A 12,797-nucleotide genomic window follows, 5' to 3' on the forward strand; every position below is an offset into this window, starting at 1 on the left:
AAAGCGTCACGCGATATATACTAAAACTTTGGTTACGCAAAAATAGATGCGGCACAATGTAGATATGTATACACAAACATATATATATATGTGTGTATATATATATGTATATATATATATATATATATATATATATATATATATACATATATATACACATATAGGATATTTCAAATATTTTGGTACAGTCAGAAGGGTGAGCGAATGAATTTATGTGAAAAGAACAAGTAGAAAATGTAGAGAGTGATATTATTTGTATAAAGTTTCATTTCCAAATAAATCAATTCGTTAAAGATTCTCGAATATATATATATATATATAAATATATATATAAATATATATATATATATATATATATATATATATATATATATAAATGTACTTACACATGACTATGCCGTAGATTTGTTTTTATTATATTTTTATTTATGAATATCATTGATATCATGGCTAATCATTTCCAATAAACAATTTTTATATACTTAACGATAACAAAAACTGCAGTGAAATATATTAGACGAAGGTGTAAATATGAGGTTGTGTGTAAGTATAACCCTTTTTCGATTGTACCAAAGTGTAAATACCCTATATATATATATATGTATACGTATATACGATATACCCAGTGATCGCATGAATTTCTATTTTTCTCGAAAGATAGACGGACACAGAAATTTATGAGTATTTCTTTTACGTCGTCGTAGATCTCTTTAATATACGCAGAAACGCGTACAATGATAATATGTATGAACAAATGTACAGAAAAGGTCGTGTATGAGCAAAAGAGAGAGAAAGAGAGAGAGAGAGTGAGAGAGAGGGTGAGAGTAAGAGAGAGAAAAAGAGAGAGAGAGAGAGAGAGAGAGAGAGAGAAAGAGGAAAGAGAGAAGCAGAAAGAGACAAGGGATAAAGAGAATGAACAAGAAAAACATACACATTTAAAAATTTAATAGATACATGGTAAGAAAGCATAATCGCGTCTTTGGGCTTTAATAGACAAAAATGTAATCTCTTCCAATCTTTCTCTCTCTCTTTTTCTCTCTCTCTTTCTCTTTTTCTCTCTCGCTCATCTTTGTAGAGAAAAAATCACAGTCGGGGGCTCTTTCGATCAGTCGAAACAGAATCTCGAGAATAACTGGCTCTGTTTTTCTCCTCATTGATGAAGTCCGGATGCCGCACCAAGCCTTGGTGCGGCGTAAAGCGAGTACGGTGAGAAGTAATGCGGATGTGGATGAGATGGAGGTGGTAATACATGAGCGGGATGGGTTGGAGGTAAAGGAAAAGCAAGAGACGAAAGTGAATGAGGTATCATTGGTGGTGCGGGTTTCCCGTAAGGATGATAACGTGCCGTAGCAAGTGGACTGAGCGGTGGTGTAGGATAAGTTCTTGAAAAAAAAGGATGCGTGGATGGTAAGGCTAAAGAATGTGGCGGAGGTGGTGGTAGCGGAGGTGAGAGCATTGAAAGTGCCGTTGCAGTAGCCACGGCAGCGGCAGCAGCGTTGGAAGGATCGGTAGTGCTAACGGAATTCGAAACGGAAGCATTCGTATGGCTTCTGAGATGTTGAAGGAGCTCCTCCGAGGTGCCAAAGCGTTTGCCACAGTAAACGGTGTCACCAGCCATCCAGTTGCAGACATACGGAAGCTGCGAAGCAGCAGCGAGAGCACTCAATTGCGCGTGGGCGTAGGCAGCCGCTGCGACGCTAGCTGCAGCAGCCGTTGACATTCCGGAGCCGTAAGGCGAGCCGGATCCAGATTTATGATCACACTGGACGCAACCGGATGGGCAAGAAGAAGACGAAGAAGAAGAAACTGTTGAAGGAGCTGGAATTGGACTCGTTGAGAGTTTACCGTTCGCCTGAATGCTCGCTTGTTGAGGAACGCTCGTTCCGGTAGTTGCTGCAATAGCGGCTGCTGCTGCAGCAGCTAAGAGGTGAGAGTTCAGTTGACAACCGGTGCAATAGGGATCCCGACAAAGACCTATGGACGATGCATCGGTTCCACTGCTGGACGATGATTTCAAACGACTACTGTAAGCCAGATACGGATTCGTTGGGTTACCTATGAGCCCACTTTTCAGTGCGTGCTGATGCGGAGACAATAGCGAGCTACCAGCTGACATAACGTCTATTGGTAATTGCGAACCACCATAGGCTAAGTGATAAGCTGAACTTGTCGAAGGAGGTAGACCGAGCTTGAATGTACCGAGTGGTAGATCCTTGATCGATGGATCCGTCATAGCTAATACTCCGGCAGGGCTGTAGGAATTTGGCCTTATTGTAGGGCTATCATGGCGAGGTCCTCGAGTAGAGGAACTCGTTGAGATTCCATCGTTTGGACTTGCTTCGCCAATATATACGGCACCTTCCGGTGTAGTTGTTTTTCTTCCTTGTGGAGTCACTGCACGGGTCGAGGAAGCACTCTGATTGCTCGAACATCTTTTGTTATTATTATTTCCTGGTGTTCTGGAACGAGCGGATGTCGAATGACTGGACGCCGATCGTTGCTGATCTTCCGGACTGGAGGTTTTTTCACGACCAAAGGATTCGTGAGAATTTTTTGAATTTGATCTACCAATTACATCGTTCGTTGGAGTTCGCCTTGATGGTGAACTTCTCTCGCGTGAGTGATCACGATTAGATTTTGAGGATTTCGATGATTTATCCGAGTTGCTCAATAGAGATCTGCTTGACGGTGGATCCGCTCCGATCTGGCTACAGGTCTGTGCGAGTAGAGCGAGAGGACTCTTTTTTGCATCTAGCTAAAATATTGAGAAAGAAGAAGATTAAATTTTGTAATCGTCAAATTTCACTAAAGTGTTTAACAAATATTAGCATGTATTATGCATAATGTACATGTAAATACGAAAGTGTTAACATGAAAATGAAGGATAAAGAAAAAAAAAAAGATAGTTAAAAATGTTATCGAATGGAAATGTTTGTAAATTCATACGATACAGGTAGATTTAGGTTAGGGTTATAGCCGCGATAGCTAATATCATAAAATGAAATGTTACGTATCTGTATGTATATATCTAAAAAAATCTATAGATTCCATGCGAAGTATGAGGCAAACGAGAGCGTAGCGTGTTCGTGATTTGTTTACGTTAAAGCGTTTGGCCAAAGGCGATCGATCCATCGTTGTGACCGACGGAGGCATCGTAAAACGTTGCTTTCGGCGATGTTCTCTGAACGAAAAATCATCGCTCACAGTTCTCTGGATTTTGATCCGACGTGTTTTCGAAAGCTCGCCAAATTTTCGACTTTTATTGGGCAGTTGTTAAAGCCGGATACAATATTTTTGATTTATCGGAGTTCATTCATTCACACGACTGATATCCACGAAAAAGAATCGTCATATCGGAAGTATCGTTCCGCGATACGATCGACAACGTCGAGAACAAAGAGAATAATTCTCTCTTGAGCTCTTAGCCGTTCGATCATTGTCTATGAGCAACGACGAGTCATTAATCTCAAGACGATGGAAACGTCGACGGAACGTCATAAAGATCTTTACACCGTCGTCCAGCTTCTTCATTAATTTATTATTCGTGAGGCAAAGGTTCCCCCTTTGGAAATCGCATTTCAATACGAGCGACTGACGTGGCCGTCTTTACGAGAAGCGTTTTTCATTCGCGTCACGGAGCGTACGCGATCAGTCACGCGTTCCGGTAGGAGAGAGGATTGGTGGGGAGAGAGCGAGGAGAGGCCAACGAGAAGGATTTATGTCCGTCATCATGACGGATAGAAAAGGTAGAAATAGAAAAAGGGGTTTCACAGGAAGAAGAGGTGGAGAAGGAGGAGTAGTAGGAGGAGAAGGAGGAGGAAGAGGAGAAGGACAAGAGGAGACATATCGATGCTTTTGCGTCTTTCCTAAAGAAGAAGAGGAAGCCCTCTTAGGCGAGAGGGAGGTAAAGTAAGAACAATCTTCTGGATGGAAGATTGATCCATTCGAATGATGCTACGATTGGCACGAGCAATATATAGAATGTTTCTAAACGGGAATGGAATATAAGATGAAATAAAATAAAAGGATCCTGTTGTTATTATGGAATGCAAAATTGTTTCTTGATAAAACAAATCTGACTTAAGGAATTAACGATTTTTATCGTTTTATCAAATATAAATATTTATAATCATTGATAATAAATATTCATTACATTAAAACATTTCTTTTAAGCCTCTTGTTAAATTATATTCATTTCGTACGTTCAACCTGTTATTTAATTGTTTTCTATTTTATGTCGATACTACATTGTTTGTTTCGTTTTCATCATTAATCATTAAATCTAAGATCGTTTCTGTTTTATCGCTTTTATTATTAATTTTTAATTTTTATTTTCTATTTCTTTATTATTATTATTATTATTATTTTTTTTCTTTTCTTTTTTTTTCGATAGAAACGCTTGGTATTTCTGTTAACGGTCTACAACGCGCACACATTGGCGGTATCCGTCGAACGGCCAATATATACAGCGGATGTGCCTCTCGTAGGCGTAATTAAAATGCAACGTCCGTGGTAAAGCCGAGGCGCGGCAGCGTGCACGGTGAAGCACGTCGAGAGAGGCGAGGCGTGAGTTTGCTCGTGCTAATGGCGCAACGCCGACACCAACGTCTGTTGTATCGGTGCTGTCGTGAATTACTTTGGCCAAACTATTTACGACGAGTAGAAAGACTATAATCTATTAATCGCGTCCATGAAACTCAACGGTAAACTAAACGTTAATATTTTTGAGCTCTTAACCCTGTCAGAGTTAACTTGTAATTATGAAGAAGAGATCGTTCGTTTTATTCTGTCAGATATACGTCCAACAAAAATGATCAGCTATTTTATATAATAGTCCTCCTGGCAATCCGACGGACAATCGAGTTTTCGAAATATTATTGCAATATGAGAGAGAGAGAGACATGGCTCCGTTCCTTTAACTAAATGAGAACGACTATTATGAAACGAGATCGTTGAAAGCTACGTGATTTGCTATTTTTCATTGTAACTGATGATCATTCTTTCTTTTTTTTTTTTTTTTTTTTTTCTTTTATATCATGATAATCACCTACGTACATTTTAAAAGATATAAGAGAATTCTATAGAATAACAATGATTATCATTTTTTCCTTGGAATTACATAAAATTGATTACCGCATTTTGAAAGCTTAACGATGATTTTGCGATTATTTCAATTGTATAAGTGAATAATTAGCGATATTTGTTTATTATCGTTTATACTTTCAAAATTTTTAATATTTTTTTTTTTTTTTTTTTTTACTTTTAAAAGTTATTATAACCTGAATATTATTGTGTGAAGTAATTCAAGGACTCGATGTATCAAAATTTTCCAATAACGTTGAAAATCCACGTTACGTATTTATTAACGTGAAAGTTTCCCCGATGCTTTGTTCTATGACTGGTATGCGCGAAAGCTTTGAAAGCTGTGAAACGGAACAATTGTTGACAACTACGAAACGGTCTTTCGATTTGAATGTTATTGTTTATTAGCAACGCTCCGCGGTCACACCATCGACAGCTCGACACAAAAGCGACGTGTAAAAAGAGAGGGGGGAGGGAGACCAATGGAAAAGATAGATAGAGAGAGAGAGAGAGAGAGAGAGAGAGAGAGAATTAGAGAAAGATAAAAAAAGAGAGAACTATAAAATATTTAACGCAATAGCCCTTACATAAATTTTTAGATATTTCTTCGAAAATAAAAAGAAAAAAAATCACGTTATCACGTTATCACGATTGCACTCTTACTCTCTCTCTCTCTCTCTCTCTCTCTCTTCTTTTTTCATTAAAATAATATTTTTGTCTTATGAAATAAAACAAAAAGAAAAAAAAAAGAAGAAAACAAGAAAAAAAGAAATTAGAATGACATCGAGTGACTATACTAACCGTAGTTGGTAGAGGAGTTAAATAATCCGGACATAGGTACTGATTCGTGTTGGAAGCCAGCATCTTAAAGAGCGCTTAAGAGCGCTCGCTTTCTTGTCCGCTCTTATTCTTCTCTTTTCTTTATAAATCGTTTCTTCAAAGTAGAAATCCCAAAGTAGAATCCGGCGAACGAAATCGCTCTTTATTTATATATTCACTTGGCCGAGCTCCTACACCGTTCGAGCTCTTCTTTCTAATCTTTTCACTAATAATAACTCTTTTCAGTACACTTTTCGAAGGGCCTCGAGGTCCCTGTAGGGTTCCGTAGGCGAGAAAATTAGATTGTTGTGCGATCAGCGACATCGAATCGAACGAGAAGCGAAGGCAAGAAAGCCGGATGGTACGCGCACGCACGTCCTTTTAGTTCGGAGGTTACAGCGGCGACTGAAGCGCTCGTGCGCTTCGAACTCTCCGTTCCTCCGTCCCACCTCTACCCTACGTTCTCTTCCTACAATCCCACTATCCCCACCATATTACTCCTTCTTTTCGTCCTGCTCCTCTTCGTCGTCAACCAAATCCCCCAGGATCGTGGCATGAACGTGCGAAAGGACGAACGGCCAGGCTCGGAGTGATCGGAAGCGACGGGACGCGAGACGAGTAGCGAGACGAAATGCGAGATGTGACGTGTGACTTTGACCGACGTTTTCAACACCCACCGACGCGACCTATCACCTTTTTTTTTTTGTTTTCTTTTTTCCTTTCTTTCTTCTTGTTTTCTTGTTTTCTCGTTTTTTTTTCCTTTTTTTTTTCCCCTCATTTTTCCACACTTTTTTCTACGATAAGCATCACTTTTGGGTAGTAACATTACGCCTTTCGACAGATCGTTCATGTTTATATAAGTTATTCATTTATTTTTAATCATTTCAATAAGAAAAATAATTTTATGCGTAACCCTCGGTTATAGGGGGCTAGGGCGAAGGAGAGAAGCTGGATATCGTATTTGTTTTACTATTATTTCGTAAATGTTAAAATATCTTTTTAATGTTTCTTCTCTTTTTTTTTTTTTCTTTTTTTTTTTTTTTAATTCAACTGTTTTGAATCATTAATCATAAATAAATATCATTTATTTTCTATTTTTAGATGATATTTCATATGTTGTACCTAACATGAAAATGATTGTTCCATTAATAATTAATTCAATCGTATAAAAATATAATTTGCCATTGTTCAAAGGAATAGATATTTTAGCGTGCATGATAATATTTATAAAATGTCCTATAATATAATAAAATAAATGTAACATTCCTGATAATTATTACGTTCGTCATAAAAGATGATGAAAATGAATATAGGAATGGTTTTATAACTCATTCTATTACTTACAATGCAATCCTAGGGATAATAGCTATTTTAATTTCATTCGTAGGATATAAAATATAAAAGAAGAATTTACGAGGGTTCTTCAAAGTTTAATTTTAAAAGGACAATTTGTTTAAATAGATACATCTTTTGTTAATGATAAAGAAATAATGTACGGTAATCATAATGTTTTTCAACATCGTTCAATAGCATTTAACGAGTTCTAATTGGAAGTATATCTAATTATAAGGATGTATCGAAGAAATCTTTACGATTCTCTGAAACATTTTAAAGCGTATTTTATTCTTGAAATGAGATATCGCTATGGAGACACGGATTACGGAAGATTTTTCTGGTCGACCTTAAACGCGAACGTAAGAAAGTGGTTTTCTATCTTGTAGATAGGTCGGCCAATCTGGTATAACCGTTTCGAAACGTTTTCTTACGATCAAACCGGGATATATGTTTTCTTTGATAAAAAGATAGACCTTGTCTCGAACGGCTAAAAACTTACCTCGTTGGAAAACGAGTGTTTTACCGGATATATAAAGAGGTAGGGGATAGGGGTGGGCTTTCGGAGAGCGTTAAATATCAGAGGAGAGAACCATTTCGATTATCCGTTAAGGTGAATGTGAGTAATTAAGTGGTATAACTTATAAGCTTGCTCGGCCGCTGTCGAGACGCTGTCGGGTTTTATGGCTTTATGGCGACTACAAGATGTAATTACTCTTTATGACCTTATTTCTGACGTGATCTCTTTGAGGTTGCCGCCTTTGTCGATGAAATAAAAGATGTTAGTCTGTCGAGTGAACCGTTCTATCCTTCTGGAATGTTCAATATTTTGCAAGTATCTCACGAATACATTTTTATTGTTAGTTCCATTTGGACACCTTAGTCATTTAGATCGTTATCAGAAACATTTCTTTTCTATTACAGTCCCATTAAATCAAATTCGCGCGCTATTACCCTAATTACTTGCGTTATTGAACATATCCTGTTCGCTTGTTCAACAAGTTGTCATTATTAATTTGATCTTATGTTTGATTTCGTTTTCATGTTTCATGTCTTATATAATAATACTTCACACAAATAAATACTGTGGTAATGTCGAATTATTATATATAAAATATATTAATCTATTTTATATAATTATATATATAATCTATTGTATATATGAAAGATAGAACGGGTGATACATTTCATAGATATTGGATTTGTATCAATTCCTATAAGAAATAATCGTAATTATTCTGTATACCTTTGTTATATTATTTTTGTTTTAACTAGTAAATTCTAATACAATGGACTCTTCGGTATAAAATTATGAATTTGATTTAAAAAATTCGACATTTTTCAATATATTTTAAGTGACTTTTTTTATATATATAAATTCAAGAAATGTCTTATAAATATATGTAACATATTTCTTGAATACACACACACACACATACATTCACAAACTGTATGTATATATATATATATATATGTCGATCCATTGTTTATTCAGCAGTAAAGCTTTTACATAAGTAAACGCTTCGTTCGTTCCAGCAAAAGCTTTGGTAAAGGCACACAAGGAAAAAGAACGCTTTGGGTAATGAAAGTTTACTCGCAAAAGCTTAAGAACCTTCCTCGAAGCAGCATACTCGACTTAACGCGATTTTAATAATCACAGCAGGAGAAGTCGCGTTTTACGATGCGAGAGAGAGCTTTTCTGTCGTGAGAAAGCTGCGATCTCTCTCTCTCTCTCTCTCTCTCTCTCTCTCTCTTTCTCTTCTACCTTCTGGCCGCTATTTCTATCTTATCTTTTTCCCGTTGAACGCGTTGGACGCTCCAAAGTGGCCGTTAGATACGAGCAGTTTCCACGGAAGAGCATTAGCGGCGTTATTAGCGCTAGTTAGAAGATACGCTTTGGTGAGCGACGAGAGCGCTGTATAATTATCCGACTCCCTTTCTCTTCTCTCTCTCTCTCTCTCTCTCTATCTTTCTCTCTCATCCTCCCTACTCAAAATCGAAGAGAAGAGACAGAGACGACGTGTTTATGCGGCGTCGACCGAGCGAGACCCCGGGTAAGTATCTCGAAACTATCTGTGACTCGACGAGGCAGCTTCTGCCTTGCTTCTGTCAGCCTCTCGAAAGCTACGAGGATGATGAACCGACGAATGATTTAAACCTGCTACCCACTTGTACAGTCTTGCACCTGTCCATCTTCTTTTCTTTCTTTTCCTTCATTTTTCCTTTTTTCTCCTCATCCTGTACTTAAACACCGATGAATCACTAACGATAAATTACTATCGACGTTTTCGAAGAAAGCAATGGTTATCCAACATCTTTGAAGAGAGAGAGAGAGAGAGAGAGAGAGAGAGAGAGAAAGAGAGAGGAAGATTACACGATGCGAGTTAGTTTATTATCGATACTTAATGGATAACGGATATATCCTTCGTTCGTTTCTATTTCAATTTATTTTATTTTAATTTAAAAAAATATGAATTAGTATTTAACGAACGAAAGGGAGATTATCTTTACTTAAATTTTTTAAGTAAAGATAATTTAAAAAAAATTTTTTTAATTTTTTGAAGTTAATAATGAAATTAAATTGAACGATGATAAGAGTCGTCGTTGATATATATGGGTTGTTCGAAAATATATTCGGTTATCGAAGTATACAATTATTAAACGTTATGATATTTGTGAATTATTTCAAAATTATTTGATAAAATATCTGTTGGAAAAAGATAGAGTATCGTTATCAATAATCAAATGTGAATCTGCAAGCTAAACGCAACTCATCGTTGAAAATATAGATGGTGAGAAATAAAATATTCTGTGGTTCATCACAGTTTCACAATACGTCGCGGATTGTACGCAGAAGCTTTATAAATATCGGAGAATGCGACACCTTGTATCGAGGTCGATCGTCTCGCGTTCTTCGTGAGAGACATCCGAGCGAGTAGCGTTTGCAAAATTTATGTTTCCGGCCATTACTCGCGGCATTGTTACGTACATACATATTCGTCTGAATTTTTGCACATAGACATTTAAAAATATTCAGATATTGCTATTCGTTGTAGATTCATGAAACGAAACAACGTAGGCGTCGAAAGTGATCTGAAGTTTGCTTGGATTTAAATTTGTAATAGTTTTATTTTTCAACGATCCGTATTACCGGAGTAAAAGTTAGCAACGTGTGTCTCTTTAATGTTCACAGTCGTCGTATCGGGGTCGAGCAGTTTATGAAGCGTCCTCTATATATACATTGTTGTGTGCAAATCGATTAAACGTTACGGCACTCTCGCAGTTACAGACCAAGTCGAATGATTTATAGGAATATATGCGCCAAAACGGGAGTAAAAAGAATTATAGGCCGGAACAAAACGCACTATACACGATGCGGGGAGATCGTTCTGATGTTCTACTAGTTTCTCTAACAACGAAGATCGACCGTGTGAATGAATACATTGAGTAAGGTGAGGGTTAATTAAGCAACGTAGAAGTAGAAAAGAGATTATCGAATTTACATACTTTGTAGATTTTTATTATAACAATGACGTGACCGATATAATTAATATCTCTAATCTATTTTGATTTATAAAAAATGTGTATTATAAATAAGTCGACGCGAGTTGAATGTATTTGTGTCAATGGCGAACCGTAATTGTTCGTAATTGGTGCTATGAACGTAATTATTATCTCTGACATTATCGTAGCAGATATTGATCGTCCATTCCATAATTCATCCGCAAATCTTTATTACTACGAGCACGTCGTGTCTTCAAATTTATTATTCCTTAAAGTTGATTGCCGTCGGAATGACGGGACAAACGTGATCGTTAGAGCAACGCGTTTAAAGCTTCTAACGATAGCAGAGAAGAGTTCGCGCGAACGTTATCGTTATCGGCTTTCGGTAATAACGGTTCGTGCCTGGTGCTATAACGCGTTAGCGTCTACGATTTATACGTTTCTCTCACGCAGCCTTACTTTTCGTAATTTCCTTCTCAGGAGCAGTTCGTCGTCGTCTCTTCGAAGAGTTAACTCACGCGCGCACACCTTGTATACTTATTTACTCTAAATTAGTACTCACCTAGAAAATCGCGGCAATCTAGATAAGTCGGTCGCAATGTTTAACCTCAATTCCTTGTCCTTAGTTTCTATTTATTACAAAGAAAAAAGTCTCAAATCTAGTATGGCGTATGTGTGTAATTTGCGAGCGTGTAAACAATTTTTACAATGAGTATGTACATACGTATATATTATATATATGTATAAAAGAAAAATGAACGTTGAACATACAAGATAATAATTATCATTATGAAATTTTCTAATGTCATAAAAAGAAAAGAAAAGAAAAGAAAAGAAAAGAATCATTTTTCACGAGGGACGGGTTAATCAGATTAACATTGTTCTATTCGACGGGTTAGATTGATGACGGGATCGAACGTGTTGTAAGAGCGATCGAGCGCGTCTGGCACGTTCAGTGAGAGCCATTATCGCGTCGTCGACTTTGAACACGATTTTCGAAGGGAGGGCATATAGTATTTTCGACGAAGAAAGAGAAAAAGATAGCTCCAGTTATCCCGCTAACGCTTTTCGTCATCGCTCTCCCCTCGTCTTTTACGAGAGTTTGGTAAGAGGTTAACGTCAATCGAGTCGCGTGTAAACACGATCAGTATAATCTACGACTAATGAACTAATCCCGTCACGTCAACCATGAGCACGCACGAAGAAGAGTAGGATCTTTCGTAGAATCATTTTCTCTCTCTCTCTCTCTCTCTCTCATCTGACTCTCATCTGATTCTCTCAATTTCTTTTTTTTTTTCCTTTTTTCCTATCTTCCAAGGTAGCCTTCTCTTCTCTTTCTCACACGCTCTTCTCCTTTCTTTTCTCGTATGCTCCAGAAACGAGCGTGTTATTTATGGGTAGCCGGTTGCAACTCCGTCGGCGCATTCTGCACGAGGGCTGCACGAAATCGACAGCTGTCGTCCCACTCGGCAGCTTCGTATATCCATCTTTTCTCTCCCTCTCTTTCTCTCCTTCTCGTTTTACTCCACTCGACTTTTCTTCCAATGCGTCAAACCTCCGAACGTGTCCTTTCCTTTAACGGAGGTTAAATTCTTCGTGTGCCGGTCACTTCTCTCTCTCTCTCTCTCTCTCTCTCTCTCTCTCTCTCTTTCCCTCTCTCTCTTTCTTTCATTAGGTGTTCCACTGTCCCAAGTTATACATCATCGTATACATATAGCAAAGAGTATAAAAAGAAAAAAGGGAGATCTAGAACGAGAAAGTACGAGAGCGCGCGTGCGTCCTCATCGTATATAACATATACATATACATGCGTGTCAGCGCAAAAGGCGTTATTTATGTTCTCTTTGTCGGGCCATCGATAACCTCCACGGCGAACTACGGCATGGCATGGTGCGGTGCGGTGCGGTGCGGTGCGGTGCGGTACGGTACGGTACGGTATGGTGCGGTGCGGTGCGGTGCGGTGCGGTGTGGTGTGGTGTGGTGTGGCATGGCGTGGCACGGCACTGGGCGATGTGCCCTAGTCCTGCCTCCGTCCCGGTGTTCCCGTCTTCCTTCGTACT

The 12,797-nt window shown here is 38.0% G+C and overlaps 1 protein-coding gene across 1 annotated transcript; it reads right to left on the reverse strand.

The window, feature by feature from the left end:
- Positions 1-384: 384 nt before the first annotated feature.
- Positions 385-6,453, reverse strand: LOC118443085 (zinc finger protein Noc). The gene is made up of 2 exons (XM_035869560.2): positions 5,884-6,453; positions 385-2,755 (listed from the first exon to the last, which is right to left on the reverse strand). The coding sequence occupies exons 1-2, from the start codon at positions 5,944-5,946 to the stop codon at positions 1,151-1,153; spliced, it is 1,668 nt and encodes a 555-aa protein (XP_035725453.1). The 5' UTR covers positions 5,947-6,453; the 3' UTR covers positions 385-1,150.
- Between the last annotated feature and the right edge of the window lie 6,344 nt (positions 6,454-12,797).

The sequence above is a fragment of the Vespa mandarinia genome, chromosome 4, assembly GCF_050613455.1.
Source record: "Vespa mandarinia isolate Hongniang chromosome 4, ASM5061345v1, whole genome shotgun sequence".
Lineage (NCBI taxonomy): Eukaryota > Metazoa > Arthropoda > Insecta > Hymenoptera > Vespidae > Vespa > Vespa mandarinia.